The sequence below is a fragment of the Alligator sinensis genome, unplaced genomic scaffold (assembly GCF_000455745.1).
Source record: "Alligator sinensis unplaced genomic scaffold, ASM45574v1 scaffold84_1, whole genome shotgun sequence".
NCBI lineage: Eukaryota > Metazoa > Chordata > Crocodylia > Alligatoridae > Alligator > Alligator sinensis.
Genome location: NW_005842268.1, coordinates 35868 through 52399, shown reverse-complemented (window position 1 = coordinate 52399; position 16532 = coordinate 35868). Strand labels below are relative to the sequence as shown.

At 41.0% G+C, this 16532-nt stretch overlaps 1 protein-coding gene across 1 annotated transcript in view; it reads left to right on the top strand.

The window, feature by feature from the left end:
• LOC102386600 (phospholipid-transporting ATPase IB-like) overlaps positions 1-16532 on the top strand; it is a gene marked incomplete at its 3' end in the record, with an annotated part of 101349 nt that overhangs the window by 50253 nt on the left and 34564 nt on the right. The window contains exons 10-15 of the mRNA XM_006027799.3: positions 2711-2876; positions 6299-6426; positions 8654-8731; positions 11708-11796; positions 12857-12901; positions 16349-16424. Of these exons, the coding sequence (XP_006027861.3) occupies positions 2711-2876; positions 6299-6426; positions 8654-8731; positions 11708-11796; positions 12857-12901; positions 16349-16424 (582 nt within the window). The remainder of the gene's footprint in view (positions 1-2710; positions 2877-6298; positions 6427-8653; positions 8732-11707; positions 11797-12856; positions 12902-16348; positions 16425-16532) is intronic.

Below are 16532 nucleotides of genomic sequence, written 5' to 3'. Positions count from 1 at the left end.
TCAGCCTTCTCTTGTGGAGGTTGAACAGGTTCAGGTGTCATAGCCTCTCCTTGTAGGGCCTGCCTGCTGCCCCCTGATCATGTGAGTGGCCCTTCTCTGGACACTCTCCCTGTTGTCCACATCCCTCCTGAAGTGCAGTGCCCAGAACTGGACGCAGTACTCCAACTCCGGCCTGACCAGTGTTGCATTGAGGGGGAGGATCACCTCCTTGAACCTGCTCGTGATGCATCTGTGGATGCATGACAAGGTGTGGTTAGCCTTCCTGACTGCATCCCCACATTGGCGGCCCATGTTCATCTTGGAGTCTATAATGACTCCAAGATCCTATTCTGGCTCTGTGCTGACGAGAAGGGAGTTCCCCAGCCTGTAGGTATGCTGCTGGTTCTTTCTCCCTAGGTGCAGTACCCTGCGCTTGTCAGTGTTGAATCCCATCTTATTCTCATCCACCCACCCCTGTAACCTGTGCTGGAGTCTGCTGAAGTCTGCTGGAACACAGTAATTACCACACTCTAGCAGACTCAATTAACTGAGCCTTCTCTGACATGTTGTAATTGCAGCACATGGTAGCAGCCTCGCTGCTCATGTATAGGCACTGTATGCATCTACTGATCCTTCAAGCAGTTTCATGCAGGCAGCCTTCTGTTCCTGTTTCTGTTCCTGTGCAGAGCCCACCGATTGTGGGGTATCCTTGTCCAAAACAAGTTGCAGGTTGGGAGCTGTGGCTATAAAGCCAAATATTCAGCTGGATGTGAAGTAAAGTAAATCTATCCAGGGATTAAAACTCTTTCCAAACGTGTGCTAGTTTGACGGTATTGTTACATGGTACACTTAGCACATGCTAGCAGCACTTAAAACACTAGTGTCCAAGTATTAAAGTTGTAACATGCATGCTAAGTGCCATCCTGGCATAGTAAAGTTCTGTATTTTCTGGCACAGAATATCTACAGATCATATCATCTAACGTGTTGAGTTAACATGGGCCGGTTTAGGATTTTGAAAAGTGGGTACAGATTAGCGTGCACATTTTTCTCTAGGGTCCTTCAGCTATATTTTTCAGCTTAACATCAAAGCAAAAACAAATTTTAACATTGCCTCAGTATGCCTTAATTTTCTGTATTATATATAAAAACACAACTGACTAGGCAGAAATTATCAAAAGATGTTTCATTAGTACTGTAGTCCATGAGATTTAAGTGTACATCTCTTTCAAATTCATAAAACAAAATCTAGCCTCCTTGAGCATCTTGACAGTGCACCCAGTGATTCACTGAAAGTAATTTCCACATCTGTGTTAATGTTTTTAGCTAGTGTTCAAAGCGGTCTACATTTACAAGGAACAGCTAACAGACAGCAGAACTGTGGAACAAATAATAGCTTGATTAGCGAAACCAGTAAAAACCATTAAAAAGGTGGGAAGGTTGATAACACCTGTGGAATGGAGAGTTTAGAAGGAATCGGGTGTTTTATGAGCCATGACCTCAACTGACTCCTCTCTTCTGCATGAGTAGAAATGCTCCTGACACTGCCAGGCACCTAGTTTTAAACTTTGGGTGGCACAGCAATTGACGGGGGTGTAACTACACCATGGCACTCTCCTGGATTCATCTCTGGACTGCTCCATGGAGGTCATATGACTGGGAGACTCCAGCGTGACTGGGATGCGGAGGACTGACAAACAGTTTGGGAGTTCTCCCTCCCCACTCTGCCAACTGGCTCTGATATAGTAAGGAGACTAGGAGCTACTATTTGTAGCTCCCCGCTTCCTCCTCTGCACGAGATCCTTGAACTGGCTCCTGTGCAGTGCTCTGGTCTCTCCAAGCCCCTACACCACAGTGGTGCCTTGAATTGGCTCTGTTGCAGTGGGAGTATGGGAACCTAAGAAACTGGTGTTTGTCTAGTTCTCAGCTTCCTTACTACACAGAGGTACTGAATTGGCTCTGGTGCGATCCCGGGTCTGAGACCAAAAACCAACTGATTTTCCTTCTCAGCCCTGGTGTTGAACTGTAGTTGGTGTGGTATTACAATCTATATCTAGATGATTGTAAGTGTTAATGTGGGACTGCTCAGAAAACTTTCTAAGTCTTATGAATGCTTACTGTTGTCTAAATACAATATGATAAGTGTCATGTGTCACAATACCCTGAGTGTCATTTTTCCTGGGTGTATCTGTACTGATTCTAACCCAGTTACACCTGGTGTAAGAGTGGTTCTTAAATTTTAAGGCAGTCAAAGACTTCATGGTTACTACTGAATAACTTCTAAAATTCCTGTGTTTGCTAGGTTGGAAGGGACAGGTTTAAGGACCATTTTCCCCCAACCATCATAGGGCCCTCTGCAGGAGCTAAGCAAAGTTACAATCCCTGCCTTCTCTTGTTGGTGGGAATTGCCATTTCTCCAACAGCTATAGAAGGGACCAAGGACAGACCCAAAGTCCTTATCTTCCCCTGCCTTGGCTATTGCAGGGGAGGGTGACAGGCAGGGGAGTTAATTGAACCTATGGAAATAGCTGCACACAGTTCACATTTCCCTCATAACTCGGGGGGACAGGGGATATTTAACCGGATAGGAAAAGGTGTCAAGAAACATAATGGCTGGGTCTATTGGTTTAAGACTCCAGAAAATCAGTTCTGATCTCAAGTTCTTCCATATTTTTTCTGTTGTTATTCCCATATCTAAACCAGTTCTCACAGCTGTTTCTGCTCTTGTTCAGAACTCAACCAAAGCACCTTTGAAGAGATCAAATGTGGAGAAAGTGACCAACATGCAGATCCTGGTGTTGTTCTGCATCCTTCTGGTCATGGCTCTTGTGAGTTCTGTGGGTGCCTTACTGTGGAACAGAGCACACGGCAAAGTCATTTGGTACCTTGGCTCAAATGGTGAGAGCTCAATAGCAGGAAGCTTATTGTGTGTGACACCACTTAACTTGTAATGTTCAAGGATTCAGCAACCTGGGCCTTTCACTTGCATTTTACAAATAATTACATAAAGACTTGTAAATGTTGTTATAAATAATACCAACTTAAAAAAAAAGGCAAAGCCAAGCATAAGTGTAACCTGACAATAGAACCTACTGCTATAATTTTAGAGTCTGACTTGCCAAGAAATTTGTTGTTGAGAGATGCAAACTAATCCCTTCTAAGAGCAGTGAAAGTTGCTAGGCAGTTGGCCAGGAAACAGCTGACCGTAGCAGGGTGCGAGGCTCAGGGTAAATCAGCCTGTGCAGGGTCCGGATGTGGCGACTGGAGGGGGGGGGGGTGAGCAGCCGTACACGAAGCTGGCGTGGCTCTGTGGGGCCTCCCAAAGCACGGGGCCTGGGGCAGTCGCCCTGATTGCCCCCCTACTGCCAGGGATGGCCCTGCCAGGAAATGATGGGGAATTTGAGACGCAAGGGTGGGAGTCAGTGGTTACCAAGGTATCTCCCTACTGGAGTTCCATAAAAAAGTGTTTTAGGCATTGGTTTAGTGCATTATATATAGGGTTTGTGTCATCAGCCTCATCTTTCTCTGCTCTTTGTCTACCTAAATTCTTAAGTCACTTACTCTCTCTGCACCACATCCTCTGCTGGTGTCAATTAGCTGAGTTCTGTTGACTTCAAACTTTCACGGCATCATCTGTCCCTCTGTGTCTTGGTTTCCCTATGTGTAACTTGGAGAGGCTGCTGTTCCTTGCATGGACATCCTGAAGACTAATGATCACAGAGTGCCAAATGTTGTTGTGACTATCTGCTGGACCAGGCCATTCTAGCTCATAATACTGAGGTGTAATTTTGCTGCTTATCCTGTAAAGAGATATAGGGGTTTTGCTTGATTTAAGTTTTTTGCTATTTTTACAGGTTAGATGGGAATAAATAGATATAGATATTGTAAAAGTACTTCAGGATAGAATAGAAGTCATTGTGCAGAAGAGAGATTTTTGCCTCTTCATTTATATTAGCTAAAAAATGGTGTCAGACGCTGGCGGTATGTTATCGTCGCTATCTGCAAACACAGATGTGAAAACATAAATTCACGTCACTGACATTGTGTGAATATTTTTTCTGGTAGTGGTAAGACTCCTGGCAGTGGCAGACCTGTCACTTATTGTTTCAGATGAACTGCAATTATGGTAGTCTTACTGAAAAAGATCTCATCTCTTAGGAGTGCAGTGACTCTGATAGAAGACTGTATATATTTAGACAGATTTTCACTAAAGCCTATTCAATGAAACAAGCAATTGTGTTCATGGTGTCCTAGTCACTGTTTCTCTGACTAAAGAATGTTTTTTCTTTTTTAAAGAAAAAGTAATTTTCTTGGTTTTAATAATAATTATATCTTTTGTGGAATATGAAATATCACTGTTCCCATTTACATGAAGAGGCAAAAAGGTTATATATGGAAGGTAATATGTAGTGGAGAGGATTCAAGAGTTTGAGTCCTATCTCTGATCTTGGATACATTGGTGTAAATCAGAATCATTCCATTAAAATCAGTAGAGTTATTGATAAAGCAGAATAGCTGAGGTTTAGATCCTCAAATTTTGGCACTAGGGATGCCTTTTCAAAGCCATTTCCTGTGTTACATGTACAAAACCTCTCCTATTTTGTCATCAAAAAGGGGGAGATGCTTTTTAATCTTTTTCCAGGATCAAACATTCCAACCTAAATTTATGACTCCAGTGCCTAAGTCTCTCAGCTGTCTGGATAGGAAAAGCCTTTTTCTCCAGTCAAACGTGTTTCTTGGTTTTCCTTACAGGCTGATTCTGAAAATCCTTAGCTTGATTTGGATTTCAAGCCTTGGATTCAACCCTTATTTTGAAGGGCAGCTTTGGACGCAGATTTTGTTTCATCCTAATACTAATAAAGAGATGTTAAACCATTTAGGTGGAACTGATTTTGGATTCCATCTTTCAGGAAACCGAGAAGCATTCATATCTGGCTCCTCATTCTTCCTATTCATTTTTCTCTCAACAGGATCTTTGTTATTGAGTGGGTGCTAGTTGTTTGTATTACTGTAGCCCACAGCAGTGCTATTTATACACCCAGCTTCCATTGTGCTATGTTTTTTTACGAACAGTGAACTAAAACGATGTTCATTATCCCAAAAGATCATATTTAAGAAGTAGCAGTGGATGAGGGCAGAGAGGCAGAGGCAATATTAGTTAGCATGATAGGCAATGGTCTTAGTACATCAGCAGACTTATCCTCAGTTCTCATTTCCTGCATATTTTTCCTTCCTTTAAAAACAGTTATAATAATCATTTCTATAGCTCTTTTGTAGGGAGGGGGAAGCATTCTGGCAATGGATAACTTTATTTGGGTTTAGTTCTTTTTTTCTTAATTCTCATTACCGTGAAAAGTTTGTGACAATTATGAGAACTATGAATGGGGACATATTGAAAATATCAAGGATAATTCCCTCTTAAGTCCATTGAAATACATAGCACAAAGAGCAATTTTTTTGAGGCAGGCAGGACATCACTCACTAGAAATAATGTTTATAGTTGTTAAATGGGGACAGGTGACACGCATTACATTTATCAAATCCCTTTGGATTATAATATAAAGTATTGCCCTTCTAGTAATGTGCTTAGAATAAATAGAGTTCCTCACAAACCTAAACCTCACATAGTAAGTCTAGATCAGGACCCCCATCCATGGCCCTCAGCACCATGTCATCCATCCTGTGGGGCTCCCCATGGGTCTGGAAATTTGGCAGTGGGGGAGCAGTGGCACCATTCCCATGCTGCTAAATTTAATGACTTGTGGTGGGAACCCTGGGCCCTACATACTGAATTTGGGCACCCAGTCCCATCCTGCAGGGCTGGGCAGGATTGGCACCAGCCTCCAGGGCTCAATCTCAGCATGCAGGGTCATTGCCAGACCCCCAGGGCCCAAACTTGGCAAGTTGGGGCAGAGATGAGGCAGTGCTGAGCCTCAGGGTCTGATCCCAAAACATGAGGCTTGATCTAGCCCATGGACCAGCCCCATGGCACTCATCTGTCTCACAGGGCCAAAAGGTTGAGTACCCCTGGTGTAGATAATCTCTAGTGCTACTCTTTTTTTTTTTTTTTAAAGCATGCCATCTGCACAGGATATGCATACATAAATGTGTACAATTTTCATTTTAAATAATAAAAAGACACCTATACAAATTCTGGCCATTGACACACAATACTACAGCCAAACCTATGCAGTATTAATATAATTAAAAAAGGAACAGTCAGCCACCTGCCTGAAACGATGTTTAGCCTACTTTATCATTCTGGACAATGTGAACATGTGGCTTATTGGTGATTCTGTTCTGTACCTTTTGGCCCACAGAAGCACTGTCAATCAATTTTGGATACAATCTACTGACGTTTATAATCTTGTACAACAACCTCATTCCCATCAGTCTGCTGGTGACGCTGGAAGTAGTCAAATTTACTCAGGCTCTTTTTATAAACTGGGTAAGTAGCAAGAATAGAAGAGCTAGTTACTAAATTCCAGTTTTTGGAATGTGGCAATTAGTATAATCAAACATTTTAATCCTTTTTGTAAGCTCCCTCTCTCGCTTCCTCTCTCCCATTATTGCATTTGCTAAGGCCAGTTAGCAGTTGGTTTGTTCAGTGCTCATTCATTAGTCTTTATTAGCAAGGTTGTGAATACAACCCTTCCCCTTAGCCTGTGGGAAGTTTCATAGATAGGTGTTTACTTCTGGGGGTTCTAGGCTTTCTTTATGGGGGAAAAATAGCTTTAAAATCTTTCCCAGCTACAAAATCCTTCTAAACTGACAGCGTCCTCTTGACTGCTGTTAATAAGATGTGCTAATGGCTTTTCTATAGCCCATCTTTTAGACTGAAACATGGCTGGGTCTTTTCCAACTCCAGGATTCTCTGATGTTTTCAGTGGGCAGCACTAAATGTAAGATATGGCCAGGTCACTTTTTTTTTTTTTTTCTGCTGATGTGGTACAATTATAGTGGTACAAAGGGAAAGCAAATAGGACTGCTTGCAGACATTAAAAAAACAAACCAGCAGTGCTTTGCTTTAAATTCTGTGTGTTCCCACATATGCCCATTAGAAGAGGCAGCACATTACTTGGATCCAGCTTGCCCAATGTCTGTATAGCTCAGACACTTTAGTGGGGCTTTTTTGGCACTTTTATCTAATAGCTGATTGAATTGGCTTTAGCTAAAAGTGCCAAAGAGCCCCACTGAAGCACCTGGTTTTTACAGACGTTGCAGAGCCGGGTCAAAGTAATGTGCTGCTGCTTCTGCTAAAGTGTGTGTGGGGGGGGGGCGGCATTATTTTTATTTATTTATTTATTTATTTATTTTTAACTTCTGCAAGTAGCCATGATGTCTATACAGTTTATTGTTCCACAGATGCCCACATTTGTAGTGCTGGCAAAAGATGGCAATAGTTTGTAGACAGACATCTGTTGGCTTTATACTATGAGAGTTTGGGCAGCCTGGAGCTGCCTGCTCTCTTCAGCCTCCCCAGGCAGGCACTCTTGGGGTTTGAAGGGCCTGATACCATTCACCCTGGAAATTCCTGCAGAGGATCAGGCCCCTCAAGTCCTAGGAATCTCTGCCCAATTTCCCTTTTTATAGAGACATACCTGAGGAATCTCCCTGGCATGTCTTCTGTAAGTGGGGAAACCCAAGCTGTTCTCGCTTAGAGATGTGCCCCAGCAATTCCCTGGGGTGCGCCTCTGTAAACAGGAGACACATTGCCTGTTGTCCAGCAGCTGTAATAGTCATTTCTATAGTGCCTGTTGTCCAACAGGTCAGTGGGTGGGAAAATGGGCAATGTGTTTTACCTGCTGAAGTGTATCTTTTGTGCCAAGATGCATCCTGCCACAGCTGATGCACTTCATTTGCAAATGTTTATTATTACCTGGTAAGCCACAGAGAGCAGACTGGGGATGCCATGTGTTGCTGAAGAGACATGTCTGATGAGATAAAGAATAGAACTGACAGTCTTCCAATGGCTTCCAATTCAGTCTTCTAGGCTAAGATGATCACTGTGATATCCCTTGAGGATGAAGCATGTAAATGTGGGGGGAGATGCAGCACGTCTACTTTATGCCTGGGCATATTAGTGCAGGACTTCCATACGACTGTGGTAATCCCAGTTAAAAAAAAAAAAAAAAAAAAAAAATCCAGCTGAGTTTTGTATGTTTTGCCTATAAGACTATTGAGTAACTTTTACTGATTTCTGATATGATTAAGCTGATAGATGGTTTATTGGGTTACTGGCCCATGAAGCAACTGTTTTTGTCACTAAGTACAGCAATACAAACAGAATTGGTTGCATTGCTGAACTGTTTCTTTTTTTTTTTCTTTTTTTAATATTTAAATGTTGCAGTACATTATTTTAAAAGAGTCCCCTTTTGTGTTTTAAGGTAACTTTTTTCGGTTTTGGGCTGAACATGTAGCAAATTATTTTCAACAAATAGGTGTCATTTCCATGTTTAACCTAGATACATTTGAGAAGCAAAACCTGCTATTCTGCAGGAAGACTATATTCTGTGTTTTCTTTGTAGCTCAACTCCCATTAATGGAATTGGAAACTGGCAGCAAAAGCAACTTGGGATCTGACTATTGCTTGAGATTAGACTACATAACTTCAGCACTTTTTCAGTAATTTTTTGATTAAGCTACATAGATTGTCTCTTTCTATTTTCTTTCAGGATATAGATATGTATTATACAGAAACAGATACACCTGCAATGGCCAGAACTTCTAACCTCAATGAAGAGCTCGGCCAGGTGAGAGAAACTTTTTGAATACCAAATTTTTATGTAGTTAGGAGAAACGCCCAAAAGGTTGCTTTACAGAGGGAGCTCTTGTATTAGGATGGTTATAGGGCCACTTTAATGTAGTATCTTATCCCAAGGTAGGGGTGCTTTATTTTAAAAAAGAAAGAAATATGGTATAGAGCTAAGTGACTTGTTCAAGGTCACTCAGGAAGCCTGACTGATTCAGAAATTGAGCCCAGACCTGTTGAGGCCACTCTAGTACTTGAGCTACCAGGCTGTCTTCCCTCCCGGATAGGATTGGATTATGCTCTTGGATATGCATTTCTTTTTCCATGATGCTAACCATAATAATTAATTGATTTGACTTTCTCTTAACATAGCCTGTAGAATTTGACTCAATAATTCCTGCTTCAAGCCTGATAACTTGAGGTTTAAGTACAGCATATATTTCCATATGACTTTTGATCCAGGGCAAGAGATGTATTCAGTAGTGTAAGGGTGGGCAGACCATACCTTACCTTCCTCTACACTTTCTGGCAGCAAGCAGCAGCAGTGCAGAAGTGTGTTGGTGAGTGAAGGGCAGTCTGGGAGATGGAATACTGCTGAATGGTAGTGTGCAGTCTGGCAGGGAAAGCAGCTGGAGTTTGCTACTTCTGGGGAGAGATGTCACCCCTTTTTTTTGGCCTCCAAAACAGGATGTTTTGCCTGCTCAGTATGGACATGTGTGGCAGAAAAATAAGTGACATTTCCCTTCACTAGTAGTGAACTTCATCTGCTGCTCCTGTATGCTGCCTATTTCTGGAGCCAGAGCCCTGCAGAGGTATAGAGGGATGATGGAGGGAGGACTGCTCCAATTGCAGTTCTGGCCAGTTACATCTTTGGATACATGATTTTATCTTGTCCTCAAAATGGTCTTCTAAAAGCTCTAATACTAATAATGCATTTTGGACCTCGAAATTGTTCTTGAAGTCTTAGCTGCATCTTTCACTCTTTTGTAATGTGCAGCACAAATGCTGTGCATTGAATTCTGCAGGAAGGAAGGTAGAAATATGGTGAATCTGTAGCCTCATTCCTGAATTAGTTAGTGTTGATGTTCGAGCTGTCTTGCCTGTCACTTGGGCAATGGAAGAAAAAGGGAAAGTTCAAGTTACAAGTTCTGCTTCTAGAACTTGGGCTGATTTGAGAAATTTTTGTAAAACAGCTTTTTAAATGAATTACCCAATAATTCTCACCATCATGAAGACAGACAAATGGTACATATTTTCACTTCTGCGTAAAAATAAAAAATAAAATAAAAGGTATTTGTTTTATTAGCTCAAGTATATTCTGCTGGCTTGTGGGTACTCTTTGGATGGAGAAATGCTAAGGGACATCACCCTGACAGAAATGCGCCTTTGCTAAGGTGTTAGTCAATCAGCAACGGTTCTTATCTGTTGCTCTCTGGGAGAAGCTACAACCATGGGTCGTCTGGACTTGGTCTGGCTTTTGGATTCTGTCTCAGTGGTCTAAAGGGAGCGTGGTACATCTTAGACAGCCTCCACACCTCCATACACTTACCTAGGTATATGCATTGAAGGTCTTGGAGTGATGGTTACAGGACTTTACAAGCAGATTCATCATGCACCTGATTAGACCTATTACTCATACACCATGATCCAGAGGATTGACAGTTGCCTACTGTTCTAGAGGTCTCTTTTTGAAGCTCACAAAGTTGCATATAAGAGGACTGGTACATTACTTTTAAATAATCCTAGGGAAATCCTAATACAATGCCCCCCAAGCCTAAACAAACACAAAAGAAATCTGTCTCTTGTCAAAGTTAAAGCTGAGAATAGATCTTACTTAAAACCATATTGATGGGGAAATACAAATTAAACTGGGAAATATTTCAAATCTCAGTATTCTTAAGATTCCAGTGCCAACTGTACATAAAAGAAACAGACATTTTACCTTGTAAGCACAACAGCATAGTCCTCAGTTGTATGAATGCATTGTCCCTCCCCCTGGCCCTCCTTTTTCAGCTTCTGTTGAGTATGAGGAATTTAAGATCCACAGGAAAGTTATAGAAATGAATCTCTGGTTTGTCTGGGGATAGATGATGCCCTTCTAGCAGGTTCTTCGAGTACAGAGGGATCTTCACATGTTACTAGAAATACCTTTCATAATCAAGGGATGCTTGCAGATGCTACAAAAAACCCCCAACCGCGCTTTACCAGAAGAAGAAGCACGTTACTTCGACCTGGTTCTGCAGCATTTGTATAGATCAGGTGCTTCGTGGGACTCTTCAATGTTTTATCTAAAGCTGAGTCAATCAGCTATTAAATAAAAGTGCTATAAAAGCCCTATTAAAGTGCCCGATCTATACAGATGCTGGGTGAGCCGGGTCTATCTAACAAGCTACCTCTTCTGGACGTGTGCTGGGTTCAATGCGGGAGCACATGGAATTTAAAATAAAGTGCCTAGGGGAGGGGTTGGTTTTTTGGGTTTTTTTTAACATCTATGAGCAGCCAGTGTGAGCAGCAGGAACATGGTAATATCTTTGACCAGTATGTAGAGGATGAGTGGTGGGATGTTGTGGTCTCTGTTTTGGACCAGGAATGTTGAGAGCTGGTCTTTAGCTTGTAAATCATGGTTTGTTTTTCAGTTTGTAGTACATCTTGTTTGTATTGGTCTCCTTGGCTCTTTAATTAAATATTTCCAGGCTTTTTACATTTAGCTTGGTATCTTCAGCTGGATATGAATTGACACAGTTCTAAATTACCAGTGTTAACTTTTATATTAAACATTTTTCCCTAGGAATTTACCTGTACTTCTATAAGATGAACCAAGCAGCAAGTTACACTGGCCCATATCACAGTATTTCTTAAGTGTGCATACTTTCTTTTTCTCTTTATGAACTTATTTGTGTCTTTCTCTTGTTTTGATTTCTGTATGTCTGTGAAAATTAATCTAATTGATTTCTTATCATTTTTATTTCTATTCTAGGTAAAATACCTGTTTTCTGATAAAACAGGCACTCTAACATGCAATATTATGAACTTTAAGAAATGTAGTATTGCTGGAGTGACATATGGGTAGGTACTGTTTTTTATAAACTATAGAGCTTAATCATTTCTATTCATTAAAACTACACTTCTGTATTCTGTTCTGTATAAAAATTAAATTCTTTTTTTCATTTGTTTTGAACTTTTATGGTCACAGAGCAGTTTTTAATAAAAAGACATTTATTTCTTCTGAATTATAGAATAATAAAATGCAAAAATGGGCACCATTATAAATGTGCTAGGGAAACATTTTGTTTTAATGGGATATCTTGTGCTTCCTTTGTGTAATAAGACAGTGGTGATTGTGGTTAAAACAACCAGTGGTGTTAAATGACCTTTAGTTCTTCCACACAACTGAGTCTACTGAATGTTATTGGAGGAAGAAAAACAAATGTTGTATTAATTCAATACGACTGAAGTAAATAATATATTTAGGTTGATTTCTTCTAAAACAGAATTTGGCCAGTAACTCATATTTGAAGACCAATATGACTTCATTCTTTTGAATTCCTTAAGCACTCCTAGAAACCAGCCACTTTTCATTTTTGTGCTAAGTTATTGGTTTTTATTCTCAGCTTAAAGAAACCACGTAGATCATCTATGATAAAGCAGCAAATTGGTTAAGATTCTGAAAGGCTCTGTATAATTGCCAGCTTGGAAGCTTCTGTGGCTATGCTGTTGTACATGGTTTGCTGCTTTTATAAAGCAGGAGTAGGATAGTAATTTTGGTTGGTATGTGGAGAATTAGAAATGGGATCTTGGGGAATCTCCCTGCTCATAGAATGAAGAGTCCCATATAAAATCAGTTGCTTGTCTGCCATTTACAGTGCACATGTACATACATATTTATTAGTGTATGTTTGGGGAAGCATTATCTTAGCATTTAAGGTTGCTTCCAAGATGACTCTCACTGTAGATCACACGATAAGTTAAATAACCTTCTTCGGAAGGTTAGGTTTTAACCTACAAGCAGTCAAATCTGTGGTTCCAGAGTATGTTTGAAGACCTGAAGTTTTGAACACACAGGGCTATTTTGCCATGGACTCTTTGATTGAAGTATCCAGTAATCTTATGTTTTTCTTTCTTTTAGTCACTTTCCAGAGTTGGAAAGAGAACGTTCATCAGAAGACTTCAGGTAAACATTGACTGGGACTAGTTCAGGATTACGTGGAAGAAAGCTTTGTGTATAAGTGAAGAGTGTTCAAATTTTAGAAGAGAAACGAAAAAAGATGAGCAATATATTTACTCTTGCAATATAAACCCTTGCTGGCAATATGCCTCCTGGGTTCAGAGTTAAGTAATGTAACTCTCATGCTTTTGCCTGAGGGCTCAGTCTGTTGGTGCAGCCCCAGAATGTATGGGACTAACTTGGGAAGAAATTGGGTGGGGACAGATTTACTTGGGTGTGCTCTAATCCAGTGCAACTCCCATCATGTTTATCAATAGATAGCTACATCTGGCGTGAAGCTTCCTTTTATGGTACAGTCATGGCTGGATCTAGAATTTTGAAAAGGGGGGTGCCAATGGTGTGATACAGCATCACATAATAGTACATTTTTTTTCTCTCAGTGAAAAAGAAGCTAGAGGCTTTACTAATATGCTAGGGACCTAGATCTGTTCGGTTTAAGATTGAAGCCAAAACAAAATAATTGTATCAGAATGTGCATTAATTTGCTATCATATGTTGTGTATAAAAATACAACAAACGAGGTAAAATAATCCAAATATGTTGTTTCAATAGCCCTGTAATTATTAGAATAAAATGTATCTCTTTTTCAGATGCATAAAACAGTCTGGCCTTTTTGAGCATCTTGGCAGTGTGTCCAATGCTTTGCTAAAAGTTATTTCCACACCTGAGTTAACGTTCACCTTATTAACCTTTATACATCTGAGTTAATGTTTTTAGCCATAATTAAAAAACAGTCTGCAGAGCTGTGAAAAGGAACTAGATTACCAGGAACAGCTAGCAGATAGTGGAATTGCAGAAGAAAGGATAGCTTGATTAGTGCAACCTAATGACTCTCTCTTCTTCTTTTTTTAATGGTCTTGAGTCACTCGAACACCTGTGGAATTAAATTTAGAAGGAATCAGGTAGATTATAATGAGCCATGCAGTCAACTGACTCTTTCACTGCTGCCTGAATAGAAATGCTGCTGCCACTGCCAGACAGTTGATTTTAAAATTTGGGTGGACCAGGAATCGAAGGACGTGTGCATCTATATCACTGAATCCTCTAGCCCCTGGATTTGCCCTTGGATACAGCTGACTTTATGACTGCAGAAATAGTGAATTGATGCCATGAGGCTTAAAATTAGCAGTTGCAAATGGGACAAAGGGAAGTTTGTTTTAGTAAAAAGTATTATCTGAAAAAAGAATTGGAGATCTCTGGATGCGGCCAAGAATTCTTTTCCAGTGGAGTGTGGTGGTGTGGTATGTGGCACTGCAGACCCATCTGTGGCACCACCCGCTACACATTCAGGCTTTCTCCATGCTGCTACTGTGCAGCACGGGTTGTTGTTGTTGTTGTTTTTTTGACCCTGAGAGATCTCGGGGTCAAAAAAATCTGTGTGGGGTGGGAGTGGGATTAAACATGTGGTGGTAGCATGTACTGTCCACAACCAGAGCCTGGCCAACCAGAGCCACCCTCCATCTGCTGGCCAGGCTTTCAGGTGCAGGAGCACCGCAGCTGTAGCTTCCCCCCAGGACCCTAGTTAAGGCTGCTGGGGCCAACACAGCCCCCTACCGCACCCGAGGTAACTTGCTGTGCACCAGAAGGTGACACAGGTGTTCCCTGGGGACAAGTAGCAGCATCACAAGTTGTGCCACTGCTTGTCTTTGGGGAAACAAACATCAGCACTTGTGTGAATGCATTCTTCTGCATTGCGTTCTTCTGATATTGTCTTTCAAAGCATGACATAAAGTCCTAATTTACCTTCAGAATAGGGGACAGGCTCGGGGCTTCTCCTTCTGTGCTCCTTAATTTAAAAGGAAGCTTACACTTTTGACTGTTGAAGGTAGCATGCAGATTCCAAACCGATGGAGTATTTAGTTTTGAATGGACCCTGAGGCTTTCTGATGGGCACATATATATTATGAATCATAATAAATACTTAACTTGCAATCTAACCAGGAACCTTCTGGGCAGAGTGCCATTGGGGTGTCTTTTGTTTCAAAGAACAGGTGCTTGTATTCAGAAAATAATAAGCAAAAATAGATGGCAGGAATCTGAGCTGGCCTCTAGAGTGGTCCTGTAGCAAAATGCTGTCAGGGAGCTTTAGGCTGAACTGTCATTTCTACTGTAACTTAGAATGAAGCAACGGAGGAAGGAAATGCCAAGAAGGGCTGAATAGGCTGTGAATTACAGACCTAGATGAGCAGTGTGGGAAGTTCTTGCCTGGGAAGATGCGGTTTGGCAGGTTCTATTTGCCAGAAATACAATCCTGTAGAGCCCTTCCCGTCCCCTTTTACCCAAGACGGGGAGAGTGGGCAACAGACTAAAGGTGGTGGTGAACTCCAGGGGAAGAGAAAAAAAATGAAACTTTTGATGGACTCTCACCATATAGTCAGTTGATAGCAGCTTTTACCCACGTGGGGGGTTTTTTTTGTTGTTTTTCTCTTACACTTCTATCTTTTTAGCTAAAATAATTGGGCTTCACTGTTTGCCCTGCTTTTCTCTAGTTTTTAATCCAGGGAGAAGAAGCACTTCCTGTCTGCAGGGCTGCTCTTGCACATATTTCTTCTTTCATCCTTTCTTTGTCCCTCCTCTGTGTTCTTACTTTTCTCCAGCCTTTTTCTCTACTTTCCCATGCTGTTTTACTCTTCTGTCTGATGTGTGCCCTCTTTATGCTAATGTAGTATACAGTCACAGTGTAACTTTCTAGCAAGAGAGAAGAAAACTTGTGTTCCATCAGGACAGCACCTCCCCCAGCCTCAACTGTACAACTCCATGCAAGGGTAAAGCACTTTTGTGGTTATTTGCTGAAGGTGTGCTGAGCAGTGCTATACTCGCATGGTATAATTGCATCACAAGTCTGGATGACAAAAGTCCTGGAAAATGTCTCTGTATGCTAGATCCCATAAGAGAGGCAGAGAATGAAGTTAGTAAGAAAGAAAAATATGTAGAAGACCTGAGAGACCAGCCCCAAGTTTATCTTGCTTTTCTAAGTCACCACTTCTAAGCTTTTAGTACTCTGCCTATTCCCAAGGTGTGTCAGCAATTTTTGTGGTTCCACAACCACATTTTTATTTTTGTTAACCTAGCATTTCAAAGTTATGTTAAAGATCTGCTAAAACAGAGGACACCAAATATACAGCAAAAGTAGTGAAAATGATGATGCACAAAATTCTGTAAAAGAGAAAAAGTAAATTGAAAATTTAAAGACAAATACCTTCCCCCTACTAGTTGCTTTAATTCCTAATTTTGAGTGGTCCTTCTAAGTTTTCAAGCAGGTGTGATGTTTTCCCCAGCTACCCCCTTTTTTCAACTGATGCTGTCCCTCTAATACTTCCTGACAAGATTATGTTAATAATGCAAATGTTGCTGTTGTGTTTTTAAATATTTATTCCTTCTCTTGCTCCATAGCCAGCTACCTCCTTCCACCAGTGAATCATGTGAATTTGATGACCCAAGGCTCTTGCAAAATATTGAAAATGATCATGTAAGTCTAATTCCTAGAATATCAAATTTGTATCTCAAAAAGACACACGATAGTTTAGTCTGTCTGCTCCCCTTGGTATGGAGGGTTGTTAGAAGATCATCTCGTGTG